Source organism: Ranitomeya imitator, chromosome 3, assembly GCF_032444005.1.
Source record: "Ranitomeya imitator isolate aRanImi1 chromosome 3, aRanImi1.pri, whole genome shotgun sequence".
NCBI lineage: Eukaryota > Metazoa > Chordata > Amphibia > Anura > Dendrobatidae > Ranitomeya > Ranitomeya imitator.
In genome coordinates, this window is record NC_091284.1 from 29,218,944 (window position 1) to 29,244,801 (window position 25,858).

Below are 25,858 nucleotides of genomic sequence, written 5' to 3' on the forward strand. Positions count from 1 at the left end.
CGGGGAGGCTGTGTCGGTGTATGGGGGGGAGGCTGTATTGGTTGTCGGTGTACGGGGAGGCTGTGTCGGTGTATGGGGGGGAGGCTGTATTGGTTGTCGGTGTACGGGGAGGCTGTGTCGGTGTATGGGGGGGAGGCTGTATTGGTTGTCGGTGTACGGGGAGGCTGTGTCGGTGTATGGGGGGGAGGCTGTATTGGTTGTCGGTGTACGGGGAGGCTGTGTCGGTGTATGGGGGGGAGGCTGTATCGGTCGTCAGTGTATGGGGGGGAGGCTGTATCGGTTGTCGGTGTGCGGCGGGGGACTGTATTGGTTGTCGGTGTCCAGGGGGGGGGTGTATTGGTTGTCGGTGTGCGGCGGGGGACTGTATCGGCCGTCGGTGTACCGGGGGGACGCCGTATTGGTTGTCGGTGTCCGGGGGGGGGGGGGGGGGTGTATTGGTTGTCGGTGTACGGGGAGGCTGTGTCGGTGAATGGGGGGGAGGCTGTATCGGTCGTCGGTGTATGGGGGGGAGGCTGTATCGGTCGTCGGTGTATGGGGGGGAGGCTGTATTGGTTGTCGGTGTACGGGGAGGCTGTGTCGGTGTATGGGGGGAGGCTGTATTGGTTGTCGGTGTACGGGGAGGCTGTGTCGGTGTATGGGGGGGAGGCTGTATTGGTTGTCGGTGTACGGGGAGGCTGTGTCGGTGTATGGGGGGAGGCTGTATTGGTTGTCGGTGTACGGGGAGGCTGTGTCGGTGTATGGGGGGGAGGCTGTATTGGTTGTCGGTGTACGGGGAGGCTGTGTCGGTGTATGGGGGGGAGGCTGTATTGGTTGTCGGTGTACGGGGAGGCTGTGTCGGTGTATGGGGGGGAGGCTGTATTGGTTGTCGGTGTACGGGGAGGCTGTGTCGGTGTATGGGGGGGAGGCTGTATTGGTTGTCGGTGTACGGGGAGGCTGTGTCGGTGTATGGGGGGGAGGCTGTATCGGTCGTCAGTGTATGGGGGGGAGGCTGTATCGGTTGTCGGTGTGCGGCGGGGGACTGTATTGGTTGTCGGTGTCCAGGGGGGGGGTGTATTGGTTGTCGGTGTGCGGCGGGGGACTGTATCGGCCGTCGGTGTACCGGGGGGACGCCGTATTGGTTGTCGGTGTCCGGGGGGGGGGGGGGGTGTATTGGTTGTCGGTGTCCAGGGGGGGGGGGGGGTGTATTGGTTGTCGGTGTCCGGGGGGGGGGGGGGGGTGTATTGGTTGTCGGTGTACGGGGGGGGGCTGTATCGGTCATCGGTGTACGTGGGGGGGCTGTATTTGTTGTTGGTGTACGGTGGTGGTGGGGGGGGGGGAAGGACACAGTGTAAGGAGCTGTATTGGTTCAGGTATCCTAGAGAGCTGAGTGACAACCGCTGCAGGATGGGGGGCATGTTGGTTGTCAGTCGCTCTTGTTATAATTGTTCGGCAGCAATAAGACTAATATAGGGTCCTCTGGATGCGTTGCCATTCAGGAGTCTTGGAAAGCCTGGTGACCATGGCGCTGGAAAAGAGCTTATATTAGGCTACGTTCACATTTGCGTTCTGCCGGACTGCGTTGGGCGCAGCCGCGGCAACGCATGCGTCATGCGCCCCTATATTTAACATGGGGGCGCATGGACATGCGTTGCATTGCGTTTTGTGACGCATGCGTCTTTTTTGGCGCAAGCGTCAGAGCGCAGAGGACGCAGCAAGTTACATTTTTTTGCGTCCAAAATCATGCCAAAAAATGACGCATGCGTCGCAAAACAATGCGTTTTGCATGCGTTTTGGTTTGTGTTGTGCGTTGCGTCGCCGACGCAGCACTGCACAACGCAAATGTGAACGTAGCCTTAGTGATGTCTGTTTTTAGGATGGCATGACTGGATGATTTGCCACTTGGGGTGTGCTATGATGGGTGTAGGCGGGGGTCTCTAGGACTTCCTTGCTTAGTTAATGTCCCTCCTTCCTCCTGCTCACTCGCTTCTCTGTTCCCTCGCAGGTAATTGTGCTTCCGTTGCGCGGTCCTCGCTGACGACCAGGATGAGTAGCGCCGTCTCATGACCCCAGGGGCCCTGGTGAGTAATGCCGAGGAGAAGCCAAGATTAATTATACAAACCTGAGAGCTACAGAGCCCCGAGCGAGCGGCCGTCGTCTTCTCCCGCGTAGAGCCGCCGCGCCGAACCTCCGCTGCCCGCGGCTCCGGCCTCCTGGAGAAGAGAGAGTGTCATTGTTTGGTATCGGAGCCGCTAACCAGGTAGCGCGCCGCCCGGTCACACATCCGGCAGGCGCGGTGCCCACCACCTGCTCTGCACGTGTATGTCCACCATTGCCTTGTGTTATGGAACTACAAGTCACAGCATATCCTGTGTGTGTTCGAAAGGCTTCTGGGATTTATAAATAAAGCTTAATTCTCTCAATTTTACAAATCTCTGGGTTTTCACGTAAGGAAAAACACATTTATTCCATGTATGCCCCAAAAGCGACCCTTTGGTGGTCCGGTTGGCGGGAGTGATTCACCGTGGCGGTCAGCCAGTGGCCGATGTATATGACTGGGTCGTTCCTCTGTTATTCCTCCTAAAAATACAAATAAATGGACAACTGGGTGTTACCAGTAAGGGACACGTCCACTTGACAGTTTCCAGGAGGAGTAACTGAGGAATGACTGCACAGTTATAAGGAAAGATGCTGAGACCCCAACCATTGCCAGGATGAGGGGCTGACCTCCCCCGTTCCGGCGATCAGTTGGTGTTCTTATTCCGGTGTCCGTAGCTCCGAGCGGCTTCTGTAATCTGGTGACATTGGTGAAGGACGCGTTTACCGTGCGTTTACCCGCCGGTTCTGCCACCAGACGGGGAATTTGGTAGCTATTGGGTAAGTGGCGTTCATTTGCTCGGCTCACAATGTTATAAATGAACGCTGACTTCCCAAACCTCGGGACGTGCAATATTGGGTAAGGTTCTCATTAGACGCTCAGTAGTCAGCGAGGTGGTGCTCCGCAGCCCCCGTGCCGTGACCGCATCGTGCCCGCTCTTGTCTTGCAGTGTGCCCTGGCAATGCACGGCGTTCCCTCCGCAGCGACAGCCACATGTCCGAAGAATGCTGGAATTGCAGGAGGGGAGAACCCACTTCAACAAGAGAGAGCGAAACAAAAAGGAAAAGGACGAGCAAAAGGACAACGCTGACAAAGGCGCCTCACAGAAAGCTCACCTGAAGCCCCCCAGCCCTCCAAGGACCCTGGCGAGCCCCACCGCGTCCGTGACTGTGAGCTCGGGATCTCTGTCAATGCATTCCAGTAACCCCAAAGTGCGAAACTCCCCGTCAGGAAACACACAGAGGTAGGAACCCTGCGCCTCCCCCTACACCTTGCGCCTCCCCCTACACCTTGCGCCTCCCCCTACACCTTGCGCCTCCCCCTACACCTTGCGCCTTTCCTTCTCTCTCCCCGCCCTGCCTTGCACCTCCCCCTTTTCTCCTCCTTCTCTCCCCCGCATTCGCGCACTCTCCCCCCTCCCCGCCTTCGCGCACTCTCCCCCCTCCCCGCCTTCGCGCACTCTCCCCCCCCCCTCCCCGCTTTCGCGCACTCTCCCCCCTCCCCGCCTTCGCGCACTCTCCCCTCCCCGCCTTCGTGCACTCTCCCCACCTTCGCGCACTCTCCCTCCCCGCCTTCGCGCACTCTCCCCCCCCTCCCCGCCTTTGCGCACTCCCCCCCCCCTCGCCTTTGCGCACTCCCCCCCCCTCCCCGCCTTCGCGCACTCCCCCCCCGCCTTTGCGCACTCCTCCCCCCCTCCCCGCCTTCGCGCACTCAAACTTCCCCCTCCCTGCCTTCGCGCACTCCCCCCCCCTCCCCGCCTTTGCGCACTCCTCCCCGCCTTTGCGCACTCTCCCTCCCCCCCCCCGCCTTCGCGCACTCCCCCCCCTCCCCGCCTTTGCGCACTCCTCCCCCCCTCCCCGCCTTCGCGCACTCTCCCTCCCCCCTCCCCGCCTTCGCGCACTCCCCCCCGCCTTCGCGCACTCCCCCCCGCCTTTGCGCACTCCTCCCCGCCTTTGCGCACTCTCCCTCCCCCCCTCCCCGCCTTTGCGCACTCCTCCCCCCTCCCCGCCTTCGCGCACTCTCCCTCCCCCTCCCCGCCTTCGCGCACCCCCCCCCTCCCCGCCTTTGCGCACTCCTCCCCGCCTTCGCGCACTCTCCCTCCCCCTCCCTGCCTTCGCGCACTCTCCCTCCCCCTCCCCGCCTTTGCGCACTCTCCCCCCTCCCCTCTCACACGCACGTGCGCGCGCCTCCCCTTCTCCCTGCTGTACACAGATCAGAAGCTCCTTATCAGACGTGCTCCCTCGCTTGGTGCCGTCAACAATCATCTTCACCCAATAAAGAGGAAGGACCCTCCTGTTTTTAGGGCTGGTGTTGGGGTGTTCCAGTGTCATGACCCGGTGTGAGTTGGCGCCACCCGTGGCCTATGTCTTGTACTGCACCTGAGCTTGCTAGGTGTAAGACCAGGGCTATTGACGATAGTAAGGATTATCTCTTAATTTCATGAAATTCCCTTTTTATTTTTTTCTATTCCAATTCTAGCGCCTATATCAGTGGCGTGTGAGGCGTGCAGCGCAACATTGTCCTAACGGAAATCCCTTTTCTTTGGCGGCGGTGTTATTGTCGGGGGGAGTAGTTGGGGGTCTGGGTGTTTGTCCGGCCGCTGTGATGTCGGCCTGTATTTACCCTGCGCAGCCGTCGCTGTGTACATAGAAACAGAGCCGAGGGTTGACAGAGCGGCTCCGGGAAGTTCTCGTGTCATCAGGTCCTGCACCGCGGCACGTGACCACCGGAAACGCTGTAGGCCCAGGTCAGACGGGACTGAGCTGTAGTTCCAGTCATGGCCATATAAGCAAGCGTGGCGCTGCGTCAGGTACACCGAGGCTGAATTACAATTGATTATTATTATTATTTTTTTTTTATTCTTTCCAGCAGCCCAAAATCAAAGCCAGAGGTTATGGTCCACCCTCCCTCCGTGATGTCTCCTTCTGGCAACCCCCAGCTGGACGCCAAGTTCTCCAGCCAGGGGAAACAGGGAGGTTCCACCAGCCAGTCACAAGCGTCTCCTTGTGACCCCAAAAGTGGCAACCACACCCCCAAACCGCTACAAGGTCCCGGGGGCAGCATGGGACTGAAGAACGGGGCCGGCAATGGAGCCAAAGGGAAAGGCAAAAGGGAAAGGAGCATTTCTGCTGAATCGTTTGACCAGAGAGACCCCGGCACCCCCACTACAGACTCCGAAATTAAAGGTGAACCCAGCCCCCCCTATCTGGATGCATTTGGGAATTTTCCATATTTTTTTTTTTTTTTGTGCATGTGCTTACTCCATCCAAAAATCTACCTCTTGCCTCCACCGCTGCCCCCTGCCAGCATACCGAGGTAGATGGCACTAGACCGCTTAGCCCATTGATTGGCTGCAGCGGTCGTGACGCAAAGACTGGACGATAGTGGTGAGGCAAAGGGAGTAAATAAAGCTAATTTTCTTTCTTTTATTTTTTTTTTATTTATTTTTTTTAGATAAAGCAAGCCTGAGCTTAAAAAAAAAAAAATCCCTTGAAGAATATAAACACTTTTTAATTTTTTATCGTTGTTTTTAGTTCTGCTAAAAAAAATTTTGCAGGTTTTTTTTTTTCAGTACTTTTTCTATAGGTTCTTGGTTTCCAATTGCGTAATGCAGTAACTTGGAGTCAGTCAGCGAGCGCAGTGTGATTTCTCAGCTGATCTGTGGCCATTTACACTGCAAGGGTCAGCGGTGCAAAAATCTAATATTGAGAGGAAAAAAAATAATGCTGGAAAAAAATAATTTAGGAATGTTGTTTTTTTCCCCATGTTTTCAGGTTTTTCTCCTCTTCAAAAAGTTAACTTTTTTTTTTTAAGTGTTTTGTCCTCAATTGTTTTTTTTTTTTTTTTTTTTTTTTCAATCTTACATTGTTCAATATCATGTAAAAATGACTCATCATTAGGATTCTCCAGGTCAGTACAAATAGTGATGGCACGCATGCTTAGTTTTTGGTTGTTTTTTTTTTTTTTTCTTCTTAATTTTGGTGGGAAAAAAAAAGTCTGAAATTTTTTATTTTTTTATTTTACCAACACGTCCTTACAGAGCTCCGTCGACCAAAAATTGAAAAATGTTACAGGTCTTGTAAAAAGGCGACAACTTTTATTTATTTTATTTATGTCGCCTATTTCCAAGACCTGTAACATATTTCAATATTTGGTCGACGGAGCTCTGTAAGGACGTGTTTTTTTTTTTTTTTTTGCCACCTCCTTCGAAACCCCAGACCTCAGCGAATCATCCTAAATGCCCATGTGGCTCTTGGTACAGGCGGGCCCGGCCACTGTATGCTGAAGACCACCTTAAATTGGAGTTAATTGTAAAAGGATGGCATAATATTTAGAATAGATTTTCTATCTACTATCGATCTTTCTTTCCTGTTGTAAAAGGGGTGAGTATTTCTGCCCTCACTCTTAGGAACATTAACATCCTGGGGTGTTGACTATAGAGTCCAGCGGTGAAAGGGTTACACAGACCTGGCAGGGAATTCCTGAAGTGACATCATGATGGCGAAACCCTGGCGTTGGGGGGAGGGGGCAGCTGCAGGTATGAGATCCCCTGAAGGCGGATCTTATCTGATTGGACGGTTGTCATAATGTATGGCAGGCAAACACTGGTATAGAGATTTTTAACCAATATATTTATATACTTTTCTTCTCTCTAGACTGCAACACTACAGATCCGGTGATGCCCATGGAAACCCACGCCCCCCATACCATGACCCCCTCCAATACCTCCGTCCCCAGGTCTTCCACTCCTTCCCATGGGTCGACGATGCTGGAATCTGCACCTGGGAGGAAAACGCCGTCGAAAGTGGTCTACGTATTTTCTACTGAAATGGCCAACAAGTGAGTCCCCCGCGACTTTAGGCGTTATGTCGTCTTATTTAGTCAACATTTAAAGGGCCGGTGCTTCGTGTCTGCACAAATGTCTTGACAAATTCCCAGAAATTCCTCAGGAATCTTGTGCAAAATGTTCACACAGATGCTTTCTGCATACCCCGCCGTGTCTGCACTTACCAGCCTTTTACCTCTGTACCTCCACAGAGCTGCAGAAGCCGTAATGAAGGGGCAAGCCGAATCCATTGTCCTCTTCCACATACAGAGCACCTCAAACAGCAAAGCTGAACGCACTTCAACTCCTACGGTGGGCTCGCACGCTTATTGAGTCACATTTACTTTTCATTTATGGAATTTAATTTCTTATTGGTGCAATTTCCAAATCTTCGTTTTCATTGCGGTCTTATGACTGAGGAAAAAATGCAGTGTAAAGCATGGCGGAGGGGCCGAGCTGCAGCAGAGGCGTCTGTGAAGTGTATTACAGGAGGAGATGTATAACTTGCTATGGCGGGGGGTGAGATTTAAAGTTTGTGGAGTGGGGGGGTGTAAGAGGAATCGGCAGCTTGTTAAAGTACAGGAGGAGCTGAGCAGATTGATAAATAATTTGCTGGGAAGATATATATGTCTAGCGCGAGAGGAATTTAATTTTTTATGAAAAATAGTATAATTGTAATTTTAATAAAAAATTCCCGCTTGCTCTGGGCTTAGGAGTCCAATGGGTGGAGTTACAAGGACCTTCCAGTTGTCTTGTAGGCCCAGAGCGAGCAGGAATTTAAATTGTTAAATTGTGATATGGTGATATAGGTTTTAGGAAAAATAGTATAATTGTCATTTCATTTAAATTCCTGCTTGCTCTGGGCTTACTAGTCCAGTGGGTGGTCCTATTAACTCCACGGCCCAGAGCAAGCAGGAATTTAAATTAAATGACAAATTATAATATTTTTCCTAAAAACGATATCACTATATCATAATTTAATTCCTGCTCGCTCTGGGCCTACGAGACCAGTAGAAGGTCCATGTAACTCCACCCATTGGACTTATCAGCCCAGAGCAAGCGGGAATTTTTAATTAAAATTATACTATTTTTCATAAAAAAAACTATATAACTATAATTTATTAATTTAAATTCCTCTCGCACTAGACTTACGGGAGGTCCTACTAACTCCACAGCCCAGAACAAGCAGGAATTTAAATTAAACAGTTATACTAATTATTTTTCCGTAAAACTAAATAACTTTCATTTCATAATTTGAATTCCTGCTCGCTCTGGGCCGACGAGTCCGGTGGGAGGTCCTACTAACACCACCCATTGGACTCTTAAGCCCAGAGCAAGCAGGAATTAAAATAAAGAAAAAAAAGTAAAAGTTGTACTGAATCTTTTCCCGCCAAATAATATATCGGTCTGCTCAGCTCCTCCTGCTCTATACCATGCTGTCCACAGTTATTATTTTTATTTAATGTATTTTATTTTTAATATTTCTTTTCTTTCTGATTTCAGAATACTCAGATCTCTGCAAACATTCGTAATGAACCGAAATCCAACCCGCGGGCACCTACCCCCCAGGAACAGAACCATACACAAGCGGCCAAAGTGCAATCAAACCCGCCCGGTCCGGCCATGCCTTCCAAGCCTGCGGCGCCTCATTGTCCGATAGGGCAAGACACCGGGGTTGTGGAGAGCAAAATTTCAGCGAGCAGCCCTGCCAACCCCACCGTACTACAGACTGAGGGATGCGGGCAGAGCTCCACACCCAACAATCAAGCTGCCAGCCCCATGTCTCAGGGCAGTGTTGTTGCCCCTCCCGCCGCAGACCCCAAGGCAGAGCCCAAAAGTTCCTCGCAGCAGGTACCGAGCGGGGATCAAACGTCATTGGGAGACAATCCCGATGGACTTTCTCAAGAGCAGCTGGAGCATCGAGAGAGATCTTTACAAACCCTAAGAGACATTCAGCGGATGCTTTTCCCGGATGAGAAAGAGTTTGCCATAAAAGACATTACAGGCCAAAGTGGGGGACCTCCACAAAACTCTGGAATGCTGGACAATCCTCAGAAAAAACTTGAAGGCCCTATACAGGCCATGATGGCTCAATCGCAAAACTTAGGCAAAGGCCCCGGCCCCCATCCTGACGGAGGGATGCCGTTTGGGCCCCAAGGACATAGAGACATGCCTTTTTCACCAGAGGATATGGTTCCCCCACCTATGAATCCTCAGCCTGGCCAAGATCACCTCGACCACATGACCCCGGAGCAGGTGGCTTGGCTAAAATTACAGCAGGAGTTCTATGAGGAGAAGCGGCGGAAGCAGGAGCAGGCTGTAGTGCAGCAAAGGTCGTTACAGGACATGATGGTACACCAGCACGGACCACGGGGAATGGTCAGAGGTCCTCCACCCCCTTATCAAATGAACCCTGGGGAAAATTGGGGTCCTGGTGGTCCCGAGCCTTTTCCAGACGGTATGGGCATACCTCATCCCATGCCTCCTAAAGGTATGCCTCCTCATCCAAATGTGCCTGGAAGCCAAATGCAGCGATTGCCCGGATTTGTCGGCATGATGAACCCGGACATGGAAGGACCTAACGTTCCAAATCCTGCATCCAGGCCCGGGCTTCCCGGTGTTAATTGGCCAGATGAGGTGCCAAAAATTCCCGAAGGACGTAACTTCCCTCCCGGACAGAACATATTTAGCGGCCCGGGGCGAGGCGAGAGGTTCCCTAATCCCCAAGGGTTGCCCGAGGAGATTTTTCATCAGCACATTACGGAAAAGCAGCTCGTTCTGCCCCCCGGCATCAGTATGGAGGGCATTCGGCCGGTTATGGAAATGAGCCGAGGCATGCCACTTCAGAGGAATATGGAGCCGGGGGGCGGCCTTTTCCCTCGGATGCCCGGAGATGCAGCACTGAGCCCGTCGCGGATAGAGTTCCATAAGGGAATGCCTCCTAACATGGTCCCAAACCGAGACGTAGAGTTTGGCATGGGCCCCGGCAATATGAACATGAAGGTGGACATGAATCTGAACGTCAACATGAATTCTAACCAGCAGCTAATGCCTCAAAAACTGAGAGATGTCATGGGTCCGGACGATATGATAAAAATGAGGCCGGGGAGTACCGAGATGCTTCCTAACCAGCAAAAAATGCATCCTGCGCCCTTCGACCACTCGCAGCAGGATTACGGCATGGGCTCCCGGCCTTATCTCAATATGTCCCAGCCTCCGGGAGGGGGAGTACTGAGGAACCCTAGAGAACAGATGGGGCCCGATCAAAGGACTAACAGCCGGCTCAGCCACATGCCACCTCTACCTCTCAATCCAAACAATAACCCAGGCAACCTCAACGTTGCGCCCCCCGGTCAGCGCGGCCTGGGCCGTAAGCCTTTGGATAACGTTTCCGTTTCTGGCGGTCAAGTGAACTCTCCCGGCGTGAACCCTTTAAAATCCCCCACCATGCGCCAGGTCCAATCTCCAATGTTGGGCTCCCCCTCCGGTAATCTTAAGTCCCCCCAAACGCCGTCTCAGTTAGCCGGGATGTTGACAGGACCAACGGCTGCAGCTGCTGCTTCCATTAAGTCCCCACCGGTCATGGGGTCTGCTGCCGCTTCACCTGTCCACCTGAAGTCTCCGTCCTTACCTGTTCCTTCCCCAGGTTGGACGTCTTCTCCTAAACCTCCAATGCAAAGTCCAGGAATCCCCCCAAACCAGCACAAGCCACCATTAGGCATCACATCACCAGCCATGATGGGGAATATGGAGTCAGGTGAGCGGCTGCGCTGCAATATACGGAGGGTAATTGGAATGTTACATGTGGCGGTGTAAATAATCCAGGTATTACCGGGGCGGCGGACATCGGCTATCACTAGGTTTCATCCATTCTTATAAATAATGAGAATATTCTGATTGTTGGGGAATTGCACTTCATGCAGTTGTGTAATGTTATTATTATTATTTTATTATAGCGCCATTTCTTCCATGGCGCTTTACATGTGAGGAGGGGTATACATAATAAAAACAAGTACAATAATCTTAAACAATACAAGTCATAACTGGTACAGGAGGAATGAGGACCCTGCCCGCGAAGGCTCACAATCTACAAGGGATGGGTGAGGATAGAGCTGGTCGATCGGTGGTTACTGCAGGTTGTAGGAGAAGATGATCACAGATCTTGTGCCAGTCCGTTATTAGGCCTAGAATAGTGGGGCTGTATAAAAGGTTTGTGCAGAAGACTTTACTGTTCGATGTCATCATATATATTCACATTACTTATCCTGTATTATACTCCAGAGCTGCACTCATTATTCTGCTGGTGCAGTCACTGTGTACATACATTACATTACTGATCCTGAGTTACATCCTGTATTATACTCCAGAGCTGCACTCATTATTCTGCTGGTGCAGTCACTGTGTACATACATTACATTACTGATCCTGAGTTACATCCTGTATTGTACTCCAGAGCTGCACTCACTACTCTGCTGGTGCAGTCACTGTGTACATACATTACATTACTGATCCTGAGTTACATCCTGTATTATACCCCAGAGCTGCACTCACTATTCTGCTGGTGCAGTCACTGTGTACATACATTACATTACTGATCCTGAGTTACATCCTGTATTATACCCCAGAGCTGCACTCACTATTCTGCTGGTGCAGTCACTGTGTACATACATTACATTACTGATCCTGAGTTACATCCTGTATTATACTCCAGAGCTGCACTCACTATTCTGCTGGTGCAGTCACTGTGTACATGCATTACATTACTGATCCTGAGTTACATCCTGTATTATACTCCAGAGCTGCACTCACTATTCTGCTGGTGCAGTCACTGTGTACATACATTACATTACTGATCCTGAGTTACATCCGGTATTATACTCCAGAGCTGCACTCACTATTCTGCTGGTGCAGTCACTGTGTACATACATTACATTACTGATCCTGAGTTACATCCGGTATTATACTCCAGAGTTGCACTCACTATTCTGCTGGTGCAGTCACTGTGTACATACATTACATTACTGATCCTGAGTTACATCCGGTATTATACTCCAGAGTTGCACTCACTATTCTGCTGGTGCAGTCACTGTGTACATACATTACATTACTGATCCTGAGTTACATCCTGTATTATACCCCAGAGCTGCACTCACTATTCTGCTGGTGCAGTCACTGTGTACATACATTACTGATCCTGAGTTACATCCTGTATTATGCCCCAGAGCTGCACTCACTATTCTGCTGGTGCAGTCACTGTGTACATACATTACATTCCTGATCCTGAGTTACATCCTGTATTATACTCCAGAGCTGCACTCACTATTCTGCTGGTGCAGTCACTGTGTACATACATTACATTACTGATCCCGAGTTACATCCTGTATTATACCCCAGAGCTGCACTCGCTATTCTGCGGGTGGAATTAGTCCAGAGCCACAATTTCCATGGTCATCCCTGTGTCGGGGGACTGAACACAGTGGTGTATATTGGGGGACTGTACGTAGTGGTGTATATTGGGAGGACTGTACATAGCGGTGTATATTGGGGGGACTGTACATGGTGGTGTATATTGGGGGGACTGTACATAGCGGTGTATATTGGGGGACTGTACGTAGTGGTGTATATTGGGGGGACTGTACATGGTGGTGTATATTGGGGGGACTGTACATAGTGGTGTATATTGGGAGGACTGTACATAGTGGTGTATATTGGGAGGACTGTACATAGTGGTGTATATTGGGAGGACTGTACATAGCGGTGTATATTGGGGGACTGTACGTAGTGGTGTATATTGGGGGGACTGTACATGGTGGTGTATATTGGGGGGACTGTACATAGTGGTGTATATTGGGAGGACTGTACATAGTGGTGTATATTGGGAGGACTGTACATAGTGGTGTATATTAAGAGGACTGTACATAGAGGTGTATATTGGGAGGACTGTACATAGTGGTGTATATTGGGGGACTGTACATAGTGGTGTATATTGGGGGGACTGTACATGGCGGTGTATATTGGGAGGACTGTACGTAGTGGTGCATATTGGGGGGACTGTACATGGTGGTGTATATTGGGGGACTGTACATAGTGGTGTATATTGGGAGGACTGTACATAGCGGTGTATATTGGGAGGACTGTACATAGTGGTGTATATTGGGGGACTGTACATAGTGGTGTATATTGGGACTGTACATAGCGGTGTATATTGGGAGGACTGTACATAGTGGTGTATATTGGGGGTCTGTACATAGCGGTGTATATTGGGGGGACTGTACATGGTGGTGTATATTGGGGGACTGTACATAGCGGTGTATACTGGGGGACTGTACATGGTGGTGTATATTGGGGGGACTGTACATGGTGGTGTATATTGGGAGGACTACATGGTGGTGTATATTGGAGGACTGTACATAGCGGTGTATATTGGGGGGACTGTACATAGTGGTGTATATTGGGGGGACTGTACGTAGTGGTGTATATTGGGGGGACTGTACATAGTGGTGTATACTGGAGGACTGTACGTAGTGGTGTATATTGGGGGGACTGTACATAGTGGTGTATATTGGGGGGACTGTACATAGTGGTGTATATTGGGGGGACTGTACATAGTGGTGTATATTGGGGGGACTGTACATAGTGGTGTATACTGGAGGACTGTACGTAGTGGTGTATATTGGGGGGACTGTACATAGTGGTGTATATTGGGGGGACTGTACATAGTGGTGTATATTGGGGGGACTGTACATAGTGGTGTATATTGGGGGGACTGTACATAGTGGTGTATACTGGAGGACTGTACGTAGTGGTGTATATTGGGGGGACTGTACATAGTGGTGTATACTGGGGGACTGTACGTAGTGGTGTATATTGGGGGGACTGTACATAGTGGTGTATACGGGGGGACTGTACATAGTGGTGTATACTGGAGGACTGTACGTAGTGGTGTATATTGGGGGGACTGTACATAGTGGTGTATATTGGGGGGACTGTACATAGTGGTGTATACTGGAGGACTGTACGTAGTGGTGTATATTGGGGGGACTGTACATAGTGGTGTATATTGGGGGGACTGTACATAGTGGTGTATATTGGGGGGACTGTACATAGTGGTGTATATTGGGGGGACTGTACATAGTGGTGTATACTGGAGGACTGTACGTAGTGGTGTATATTGGGGGGACTGTACATAGTGGTGTATATTGGGGGGACTGTACATAGTGGTGTATATTGGGGGGACTGTACATAGTGGTGTATATTGGGGGGACTGTACATAGTGGTGTATACTGGAGGACTGTACGTAGTGGTGTATATTGGGGGGACTGTACATAGTGGTGTATACTGGGGGACTGTACGTAGTGGTGTATATTGGGGGGACTGTACATAGTGGTGTATACGGGGGGACTGTACATAGTGGTGTATACTGGAGGACTGTACGTAGTGGTGTATATTGGGGGGACTGTACATAGTGGTGTATATTGGGGTATACGCTGTATTCTTGCCATTATCCAGGATTCTATATTGTTACACTTTGTTCTCCCTCTGATGATGATTTCTGTGCAGTCCTGACCTGCTGTTTCCATGGCAGATTTGTACAATCCTCCGGGGTCCCGTCCATGTTGCCCCCCGGACGTGTCATACAGCAGTGGCTCGACTGGAGGGGGACACGTCACCTGGGCGCCGTGTAATAAGTGGCGCTTCCCCTCCGATCACTGATGATATGCTGTCACTATGATGGCCGCCCCTATAATACACACTCGTGGCGGTATAACACGGCCCAAGCCCTCCCGCAGCCGCCGCCATCTGCGCTCGCCCTGATCACTGCTGGTCGGCTCCTTAGATGCTGTGGTGATCGGCTACAGCATCGTCTGAGCCGTGAGCTGGGACCCTCGGTTGCACAGGTGGGGGTGTCATGGCAGGTGTGGTCTTGGTGAAAGCCCCCCATGTCGGCCATGCTCGTATTGTCCTGTCAGTCAAAAACAAGCGATCATATGTGAACCGACGGTTTATGCAGCAGAGCGTTCAGTTCACCTGCAGCTCCACCACTGGTGGAAATGTAGAATTACACCGCGCTTATTGAAATCAGTGCGTTGTCTGTACAGTGTCCGGAAACGCTGGGTCCTCCAGAGTCAGACGCTCTTTCCACCGTCTAAATTAGAGGGGAACTCTAGACCCAGAATTCCTTCATAAAACATCTCTGCTTGTTGTCAGTGAGTAAATATTTTCAGAAAGCGAACTTCCTCCCCGGCCAGCACCCCTTCTGATTAGTACAGATCTGTTAGTGTAGGAGCTGAGGGTTTGTTACAGTGTGTTACTGGATCCCGTAATAGGCTTCTGCTGTGTGAGCGGGACAGGTTCACTTCAGCTTAGTTTCAGACTGACGAGTATCCTATCCAAACATTCTGTGAGCTACAGCTCTCTGTTATCAGCCATTTAAATCTGAAGTCTTAGGTCTTGCACTCGTCAGCCATCGCTCAGATGTTCCGTGAGTGTTGTGCCATTTTTGTCAATTTTGTCATTTAAGATAGTTTTCTATCCATCTTATGTATAGATAATAGGATAGATGTCCTGTAGATATTTATCGTCACGAGCCCCCTACATATAGTAAACGATCACCCTTTATTGCCTTTCTAAAGGATGCTTAGTTGTTTTTTTTTTTTTAAACCTATTAAATAACTTATTTGAAGGAAAAAAAAAATTGCATGTGGTCTACCCTATTTTTCTTAACCAGCTGAGGTAAAGCAGAATGTTGGAGGCTGGTGTTAATCTGGGAAGGGGCCAATATCCATATAGATCCCCAGCCTATGTAATATCAGCTCACAGCTGTTTGCTTAACCTTTACTAGTTATTAAAAAGGGGAGGATCCCCATTCCCTGGCCCCCCAAAAAATATTTGCTTTGTGGTCCCCCTTATTTTTAATAACCAGTGAAGGCTAAGCAAACAGCTGCAGGCTGATTATTAATTATTATTATTTATTCATATAGCACCATTAATTCCATGCTGCTATACACGAGAAAAGGGTTTACGTGCAGGGTTATAGATAACGTTTACAATGACAGACTGAATGCCGGCTGGCAGATTCGTTCATTCGTTTTGATCACTGTGATAGATCATATCAGTGATCAAAAAAAAAAAAGTAAATAACCCCCTTCCCCCCCCCCCCCCCCTTTATCACCCCCATAGGTAGGGAACATAAAATAAAGAAAATACATTTATTTTTATTTTTCCACTAGGGTTAGGGTTAGAACTAGGGTTGGGGTGCGCCCAAACAGTGGTTTACCCCCACATATGGGGTATCAGCGTACTCAGGAGAAACTGGACAACAACTTTTGGGGTCCAATTTCTCCTGTTACTCTTGTGAAAATAAAAAATTGCGGGCTAAAAAAATCATTTTTGAGGAAAGAAAAATGATTTTTTTTATTTTCACGGCTCTGCGTTATAAACTTCTGTGAAGCACTTGAGGTTCAAAGTGCTCACCACACATCTAGATTAGTACCTTGGGGGGTCTAGTTTCCAAAATGGGGTCACGTGTGGGGGTTTCTACTGTTTAGGCACACCAGGGGCTCTGCAAACGCAACGTGACGCCCGCAGACCAATCCATCTAAGTCTGCGTTTCAAAACGTCACTACTTCCCTTCTGAGCCCCGACGTGCGCCCAAACAGTGGTTCCCCCCCACATATGGGGTATCGGCGTACCAAGGACAAACTGGACAAAATATTTTGGGGTCCAATTTCTTCTGTTACCCTTGTAAAAATAAAAAATTGTGGGCTAAAAAAATCATTTTTGAGGAAAGAAAAATGATTTTTTGTTTTCACGGCTCTGCATTATAAACTTCTGTGAAGCACTTGGGGGTTCAAAGTGCTCACCACACATCTAGATAAGTTCCTTGGGGGATCTAGTTTCCAAAATGGGGTCACATGTGTGGGAGCTCTAATGTTTAGGCACACAGGGGCTCTGCAAACGTGACATGGTGTCTGCTAACGATTGGAGCTACTGTATATACTCGAGTATAAGCCGAGATTTTCAGCCCATTTTTGGGGGCTGAAAGTCCCCCTCTCGGCTTATACTCGAGTCATACCCAGGGGGTCGGCAGGTGAGGGGGAGCGGGGGCTGTCTAGTTATACTTACCTGCTGTAGCGCGGTCCCTGCAGTCCCTGCTTCCTCGGCGCTGCAGATTCTCCCTGTACTGAGTGGTCACATGGCACCGCTCATTACAGAAATGAATATGCGGCTCCACCTCCCATAGGGGAGGAGCCGCATATTCATTGCTGTAAATGAGCGGTAACTGTGACCGCTCAATACAGGAAGAAGATGCAGCTCCGGGGAAGCAGGGACTGCAGGGACCGCGCCGCAGCAGGTGAGTATACGGGGGAGCGCAGCGCTGCGCGATATTTACCTGCTTCTCGCTCTGGTGCGGCTCCGTCTGCAGCGTCCTCTAGCAGTGACGCTCAGGTTAGAGGGCGCGGTGGCGTGGTCAGTGCGCGCCCTCTGCTGAGCGTCAGTGCTGGAGACTGAGCCGAACGAGGAGCAGGTAAATATTGAAAGTGCCGGCGTCCTGAGCAAGAGAGGTGAGTATGTGATTTTTTAATTTTTTTTTTTTATTGCAGCACCAGCAGCATTCTATATGGCACAGCATTATAAGGAGCATCTATGGGGCCATAATCAACGGTGCAGAGCATTATATATGGGGCACAGATTTATATGGAGCATCTATGGGGCCATAATCAACGGTGCAGAGCATTATATATGGGGCACAGATTTATATGGAGCATCTATGGGGCCATAATCAACGGTGCAGAGCATTATATATGGGGCACAGATTTATATGGAGCATCTATGGTGCCATAATGAACGGTGCAGAGCATTGTATATGGGGCACAGCTTTATAAGGAGCATCTATGGGGCCATAATGAACGTTGCAGAGCAATATATATGCGGCACAGCTTTATATGGAGCATCTATGGGGCCATAATGAACGGTGCAGAGCATTATATATGGGGCACAGCTTTATATGGAGCATCTATGGGGCCATAATCAACGGTGCAGAGCATTATATATGGCACAGCTTTATATGGAGCATCTATGGGGCCATAATGAACGGTGCAGAGCATTATATATGGGGCACAGATTTATATGGAGCATCTATGGGGCCATAATCAACGGTGCAGAGCAATATATATGGGGCACAACTTTATAAGGAGCATCTATGGGGCCATAATCAACGGTGCAGAGCAATATATATGGGGCACAGCTTTATAAGAGCATCTATGGGGCCATAATCAACGGTGCAGAGCATTATATATGGCACAGCTTTATATGGAGCATCTATGGGGCCATAATCAACGGTGCAGAGCATTATATATGGCACAGCTTTATATGGAGCATCTATGGGGCCATAATGAACGGTGCAGAGCATTATATATGGGGCACAGCTTTATAAGGAGCATCTATGGGGCCATAATCAACGGTGCAGAGCATTATATATGGCACAGCTTTATATGGAGCATCTATGGGGCCATAATCAACGGTGCAGAGCATTATATGGGCCACAGCTTTATAAGGAGCATCTATGGGGCCATACTGAACGGTGCAGAGCATTATATATGGCACAGCTTTATAAGGAGCATCTATGGGGCCATAATGAACGGTGCAGAGCATTATATATGGGGCACAGCTTTATATGGAGCATCTATGGGGCCATAATGAACGGTGCAGAGCATTATATGGGGCACAGCTTTAGAAGGAGCATCTATGGGGCCATAATCAACGGTGCAGAGCATTAAATGTGGCACAGCTTTATATGGAGCATCTATGGGGCCATAATGAACGGTGCAGAGCATTATATATGGGGCACAGCTTTATATGGAGCATCTATGGGGCCATAATCAACGGTGCAGAGCATTATATATGGCACAGCTTTATATGGAGCATCTATGGGGCCATAATGAACGGTGCAGAGCATTATATATGGGGCACAGATTTATATGGAGCATCTATGGGGCCATAATCAACGGTGCAGAGCATTATATATGGGGCACAGATTTATATGGAGCATCTATGGGGCCATAATCAACGGTGCAGAGCATTATATATGGGGCACAGATTTATATGGAGCATCTATGGTGCCATAATGAACGGTGCAGAGCATTGTATATGGGGCACAGCTTTATAAGGAGCATCTATGGGGCCATAATGAACGTTGCAGAGCAATATATATGCGGCACAGCTTTATATGGAGCATCTATGGGGCCATAATGAACGGTGCAGAGCATTATATATGGGGCACAGCTTTATATGGAGCATCTATGGGGCCATAATCAACGGTGCAGAGCATTATATATGGCACAGCTTTATATGGAGCATCTATGGGGCCATAATGAACGGTGCAGAGCATTATATATGGGGCACAGATTTATATGGAGCATCTATGGGGCCATAATCAACGGTGCAGAGCAATATATATGGGGCACAGCTTTATAAGGAGCATCTATGGGGCCATAATCAACGGTGCAGAGCAATATATATGGGGCACAGCTTTATAAGAGCATCTATGGGGCCATAATCAACGGTGCAGAGCATTATATATGGCACAGCTTTATATGGAGCATCTATGGGGCCATAATCAACGGTGCAGAGCATTATATATGGCACAGCTTTATATGGAGCATCTATGGGGCCATAATGAACGGTGCAGAGCATTATATATGGGGCACAGCTTTATAAGGAGCATCTATGGGGCCATAATCAACGGTGCAGAGCATTATATATGGCACAGCTTTATATGGAGCATCTATGGGGCCATAATCAACGGTGCAGAGCATTATATGGGCCACAGCTTTATAAGGAGCATCTATGGGGCCATACTGAACGGTGCAGAGCATTATATATGGCACAGCTTTATAAGGAGCATCTATGGGGCCATAATGAACGGTGCAGAGCATTATATATGGGGCACAGCTTTATATGGAGCATCTATGGGGCCATAATGAACGGTGCAGAGCATTATATGGGGCACAGCTTTAGAAGGAGCATCTATGGGGCCATAATCAACGGTGCAGAGCATTAAATGTGGCACAGCTTTATATGGAGCATCTATGGGGCCATAATCAACGGTGCAGAGCATTATATATGGCACAGCTTTATATGGAGCATCTATGGGGCCATAATGAACGGTGCAGAGCATTATATATGGGGCACAGCTTTATATGGAGCATCTATGGGGCCATAATCAACGGTGCAGAGCAATATATATGGGGCACAGCTTTATAAGGAGCATCTATGGGGCCATAATCAACGGTGCAGAGCAATATATATGGGGCACAGCTTTATATGGAGCATCTATGGGGCCATAATCAACGGTGCAGAGCATTATATATGGCACAGCTTTATATGGAGCATCTATGGGGCCATAATGAACGGTGCAGAGCATTATATATGGGGCACAGCTTTATAAGGAGCATCTATGGGGCCATAATCAACGGTGCAGAGCATTATATATGGCACAGCTTTATATGGAGCATCTATGGGGCCATAATCAACGGTGCAGAGCATTATATGGGCCACAGCTTTATAAGGAGCATCTATGGGGCCATACTGAACGGTGCAGAGCATTATATATGGCACAGCTTTATAAGGAGCATCTATGGGGCCATAATGAACGGTGCAGAGCATTATATATGGGGCACAGCTTTATATGGAGCATCTATGGGGCCATAATGAACGGTGCAGAGCATTATATGGGGCACAGCTTTAGAAGGAGCATCTATGGGGCCATAATCAACGGTGCAGAGCATTAAATGTGGCACAGCTTTATATGGAGCATCTATGGGGCCATAATGAACGGTGCAGAGCATTATATATGGGGCACAGCTTTAGAAGGAGCATCTATGGGGCCATAATGAACGGTGCAGAGCAATATATATGGCACAGCTTTATATGGAGCATCTATGGGGCAACAATGAAAGATATGGAGAATTATATGTGGCACAGCTTTATATGGAGCATCTATGGGGCAATAATGAACGGTATGCAGCATTATATGTGGCACAGCTTTATATGGAGCATCTTATGGGGCAATAATGAACGGTATGGAGCATCTATTTTTATTTTTGAAATTCACCGGTAGCTGCTGCATTTCCTACCCTAGGCTTATACTCGAGTCAATAAGTTTTCCCAGTTTTTTGTGGCAAAATTAGGGGGGTCGGCTTATACTCGAGTATATACGGTAATTTTCCATTCAAAGTCAAATGGAGCTCCTTCCCTTCCGAGCTCTGCCATGCGCCCAAACAGTGGTTCACCCCCACATCTAAGGTATCAGTGTACTCAGGAGAAATTGGCCAACAAATTTTAGGATCCATTTTATCCTGTTGCCCATGGGAAAATGAAAAATTTGAGGCTAAAAGAACTTTTTTGTGAAAGAAAAAAAAGTACTTTTTCATTTTTTACGGATCAATTTGTGAAGCACCTGGGGGTTTAAAGTGCTCACTATGCATCTAGATAAGTTCCTTGGGGGGTCTAGTTTCCAAAATGGGGTCATTTGTGGGGGAGCTTCAATGTTTAGGCACACAGGGGCTCTTTAAACGCTAAAGATTGGAGCCAACTTTTCATTCAAAAAGTCAAACGGCGCTCCTTCCCTTCCGAGCCCTGTCGTGCGCCCAAACAGTGGTTTACCCCCACATATGGGGTATCGGCGTACTCAGGACAAATTGTACAGTAACGTTTGGGGTCAAATTTCTCCGTTTTACCCTTGGTAAAATAAAAAAATTGTTGCTAAAAGACCATTTTTGTGATTGAAAAGTTAAATCTTCATTTTTTCCTTCCATGTTGCTTCTGCTGCTGTGAAACACCTGAAGGGTTAATAAACTTCTTGAATGTGGTTTTGAGCACCTTGAGGGGTGCAGTTTTTAGATTGATGTCACTTTTCAGTATTTTCAGCCATATAGACCCCTCAAACTGACTTCAAATGTGAGGTGGTGCCTAAAAAAAAATGTTGTAAATTTTGCTGTAAAAAATGAGAAATTGCTGGTCAAATTTTAACCCTTATAACTTCCTAGCAAAAAAAATTTGTTTCCAAAATTGTGCTGATGTAAAGTAGACATGTGGGAAATGTTATTTATTAACTATCTTGTCACATAACTCTGATTTAACAGAATAAAAATTCAAAATTTTCGCCAAATTTCCATTTTTTTTTTCACAAACGCAAAAATTATCAACCTAAATTTACCACTAACATGAAGCCCAATATGTCACGAAAAAACAATCTCAGAACCGCTAGGATCCGTTGAAGCGTTCCTGAGTTAGTACCTCATAAAGGGACACTGGTCAGAATTGCAAAAAACGGCCAGGTCATTAAGGTCAAAATAGGCTGGGTCATGAAGGGGTTAAGGTCTGTAAACCTTCGTCAAAGTTATCTGAGCACACATCTCGGAGGACGGACGCCCAATACTTTTGCATCTGTATATATGTGTGTGTATATATATACACACACACACACACACACACACACACACACACACACACACACACACACACACACACACACACACACACACACACACACACTAGATGGTGGCCCGATTCTAACGCATCGGGTATTCTAGAATATGCATGTCCACGTAGTATATTGCCTAGTGGCGTAGTACATTGCCCAGCCACGTAGTATATTGCCCAGTCATGTAGTATATTGCACAGTCACGTAGTATATTGCCCAGTCACGTAGTATATTGCACAGTCACGTAGTATATTGCACAGTCACGTAGTATATTGCCCAGTCACGTAGTATATTGCCCAGCCACGTAGTATATTGCCCAGCCACGTAGTATATTGCCCAGTCACGTAGTATATTGCACAGCGACGTAGTATATTGCCTAGTGGCATAGTATATTGCACAGCGACGTAGTATATTGCCCAGTCACGTAGTATACAGCACAGAGCCACGTAGTATATTGCCCAGTGACATAGTATATTGCCCAGCCAGGTTTGTCACAGTTTAAAAAATAAACATATACTCACCTTTCCGAAGGCCCGTTGTAGTCCACGGCAGCTTCCGGTCCCAGGGTTGGTATGAGCGCAGGACCTGTGATGACGTCGCGGTCACATGACCGTGACGTCATGGCAGGTCCTTCTGCCATACCATCTTTGCCACCGGAACCTGCAACGGAAGATGGCGGCCGGCGCGAGCAACTACAGAAGGTGAGTATAGCAGGGTTTTTTTTAATTATTATTTTTAACATTACATTTTTTACTATTGATGCTGCATAGGCAGCGTCAATAGTAAAAAGTTGGGGACACACAGGGTTAATAGTGGTGGTAACGGAGTGCGTTACCCGCGGCATAACGCGGTCCGTTACCGCCGGTATTAACCCTGTGTTAGCGGTGACCGGAGGGGAGTATGCGGGCGACAGGCACTGACTGCGGGGAGTAAGGAGCGGCCATTTTCTTCCGGACTGTGCCCGCCGCTGATTGGTCACGGCAGCCATGACAGGCAGCTGGCGAGACCAATCAGCGAATGAATAACCGTGACAGAAGGACAGACGGAAGTGACATATGTATATATTTTTTTTTTTTTTGCACCAGCTATTTCAGTTTCATATATCTAATAACTGTTGGACACAGTAATGTTTCTGCCTTGAAATGAGGTTTATTGTACTAACAGAAAATGTGCAATCTGCATTCAAACAAAATTTGACAGGTGCATAAGTATGGGCACCCCACCAGAAAAGTGACATTAATATTTAGTAGATCCTCCTTTTGCAAAAATAACAGCCTCTAATCGCTTCCTGTAGCTTTTAATGAGTTCCTGGATGAAGGTATTTTTGACCATTCCTCTTTACAAAACAATTCCAGTTCAGTTAAGTTTGATGGTCGCCGAGCATGGACAGCCCTCTTCAAATGATCCCACAGATGTTCAATGATATTCAGGTCTGGGGACTGGGATGGCCGTTCCAGAACAGTGTAATTGTTCCTCTGCATGAATGCCTGAGTAGATTTGGAGCGGTGTTTTGGATCATTGTCTTGCTGAAAGATCCATCCCCTGCGTAACTTCAACTTTGTCACTGATTCATGAACATTATTGTCAAGAATCTGCTGATACTGAGAGGAATCCATGCGTCCCTCAACTTTAACAAGATTCCCGGTGCCGGCATTGGCCACACAGCCCCAAAGCATGATGGAACCTCCACCAAATTTTACTGTGGGTAGCAAGTGTTTTTCTTGGAATGCTGTGTTTTTTGGCCGCCATGCAGAACGCCTTTTTATATGGCCAAATAACTCAATCTTGGTTTCATCAGTCCACTGGACCTTCTTCCAAAAAGAAATTGGCTTCTCCAAATGTGCTTTTGCATACCTCCGCCGACTCTGTTTGTGGCGTGCTTGCAGAAACGGCTTCTTTCGCATCACTCTCCCATACAGCTTCTCCTTGTGCAAAGTGCGTTGTATAGTTGACCGATGCACAGTGACACCATCTGCAGTAAGTTGATGCTGCAGCTCTCTGGAGGTGGTGTGAGGATTGTCCTTGACTGATCTCACCATTCTTCTTCTCAGCCTTTCTGATGTTTTTCTTGGCCTGCCACTTCTGGCCTTAACAAGAACTGTACCTGTGTTCTTCCATTTCCTTACTATGTTCCTCACAGTGGAAATTGACAGGTTAAATCTCTGAGACAGCTTTTTGTATCCTTCCCCTGAACAACTATGTTGAATAATCTTTGTTTTCAGATCATTAGACAGTTGTTTTGAGGAGCCCATGATGCCACTTTTCAGAGGAGATTCAAACAGGAGAACAACTTGCAAGTGGCCACTTTAAGTAGCTTTTCTCATGATTGCATACACCTGGCTATGAAGTTCAAAGCTCAATGAGGTTAGAAAACCAAAAAAAGTGCTTTAGTAAGTCAGTAAAAAGTAGGTAGGAGTATTTAAAACAAGAAAATGATAAGGGTGCCCAAACTTATGCACCTGTCAAATTTTGTTTGAATGCAGATTGCACATTTTCTGTTAGTACAATAAACCTCATTTCAAGGCAGAAACATTACTGTGTCCAACAGTTATTAGATAAATGAAACTGAAATAGCTGTTGCCAAAAAAATTTTTTTATAAAACATTAAGCTTAAGATTAATAGGGTTGCCCAAAACTTTTTCATATAACTGTATATATTGCCTCAAATACAGAGGAAATGTGTCATCTGTAACTTTAGTCCTTTTAGAGCTAATTTCATCTTCAACTTGCTTAACCCCTCAGTGACGGAGCCAAATTTTTGGAATCTGACCAGTATCACTTTGTGGTAATAATTCTGTAACGCTCCAACAAATCCCAGTGATTGAGATTTTTTTTTTTGTGGCAGATTATTATTTATGATGATGCTAAATTTAGGTCGATACGTTTTTTTTTTTGTTTGTTTTTTTGTTTTTTTTTTTAGAAAATATCAGAAATTTGACACTTTAAAAAAAAAAAATTTGCAATTTTTTTTAAACTTATCCCTTTAATACACAGTAATACCACATAAAAACCTTAATAAGTAACATTTCCCACATGTCTACTTTACATCAGCACAATTTTGGAACCAACTTGTTTTTTTTGTTGTTGTCAAGTTATAAGGGTTAAAAGCTGACTCCCCTCCCCCTTTACACCCTCCTTTTTTAAGCAAAATTTACAAAGCCATTTTTCTTTTAGGGACCACATCACATTTGAAGTCACTTTGAGGGGTCAGTATAACAGAAAATACCCTAAAGTGACACCATTCTAAAAACTGTACCCCTTAAGGTGCTCAAGACCACATTGAAGAAGTTTATTAACCCGTCAGGTGCTTCACAGGAATTTTTGGAACGTGGGGAAAAAAAGTGTTTAACTTTTTCCCCCAATTTTTTTTTACTTCAGATCTAATTTTTTTTATTTTGACAAGTGTAACAGGGAAAAATGGACCATACAACTTGTTGTGCAATTTCTACTGAGGATGCCAATACCCGATAGA

At 47.6% G+C, this 25,858-nt stretch overlaps 1 protein-coding gene across 3 annotated transcripts in view; it reads left to right on the forward strand.

Annotated features, from left to right (window-relative positions):
* The window catches only part of BCL9 (BCL9 transcription coactivator), a 171,638-nt gene that overhangs the window by 136,872 nt on the left and 8,908 nt on the right, over positions 1-25,858 (forward strand). For all 3 annotated transcript variants that reach the window (XM_069760653.1, XM_069760652.1, XM_069760654.1), the window contains 6 exons: positions 1,982-2,057; positions 3,024-3,317; positions 4,943-5,259; positions 6,730-6,913; positions 7,112-7,211; positions 8,403-10,656. In XM_069760653.1, coding sequence (XP_069616754.1) covers positions 3,079-3,317; positions 4,943-5,259; positions 6,730-6,913; positions 7,112-7,211; positions 8,403-10,656 — 3,094 coding nt within the window. In that variant the 5' untranslated portion in view covers positions 1,982-2,057; positions 3,024-3,078. The remainder of the gene's footprint in view (positions 1-1,981; positions 2,058-3,023; positions 3,318-4,942; positions 5,260-6,729; positions 6,914-7,111; positions 7,212-8,402; positions 10,657-25,858) is intronic.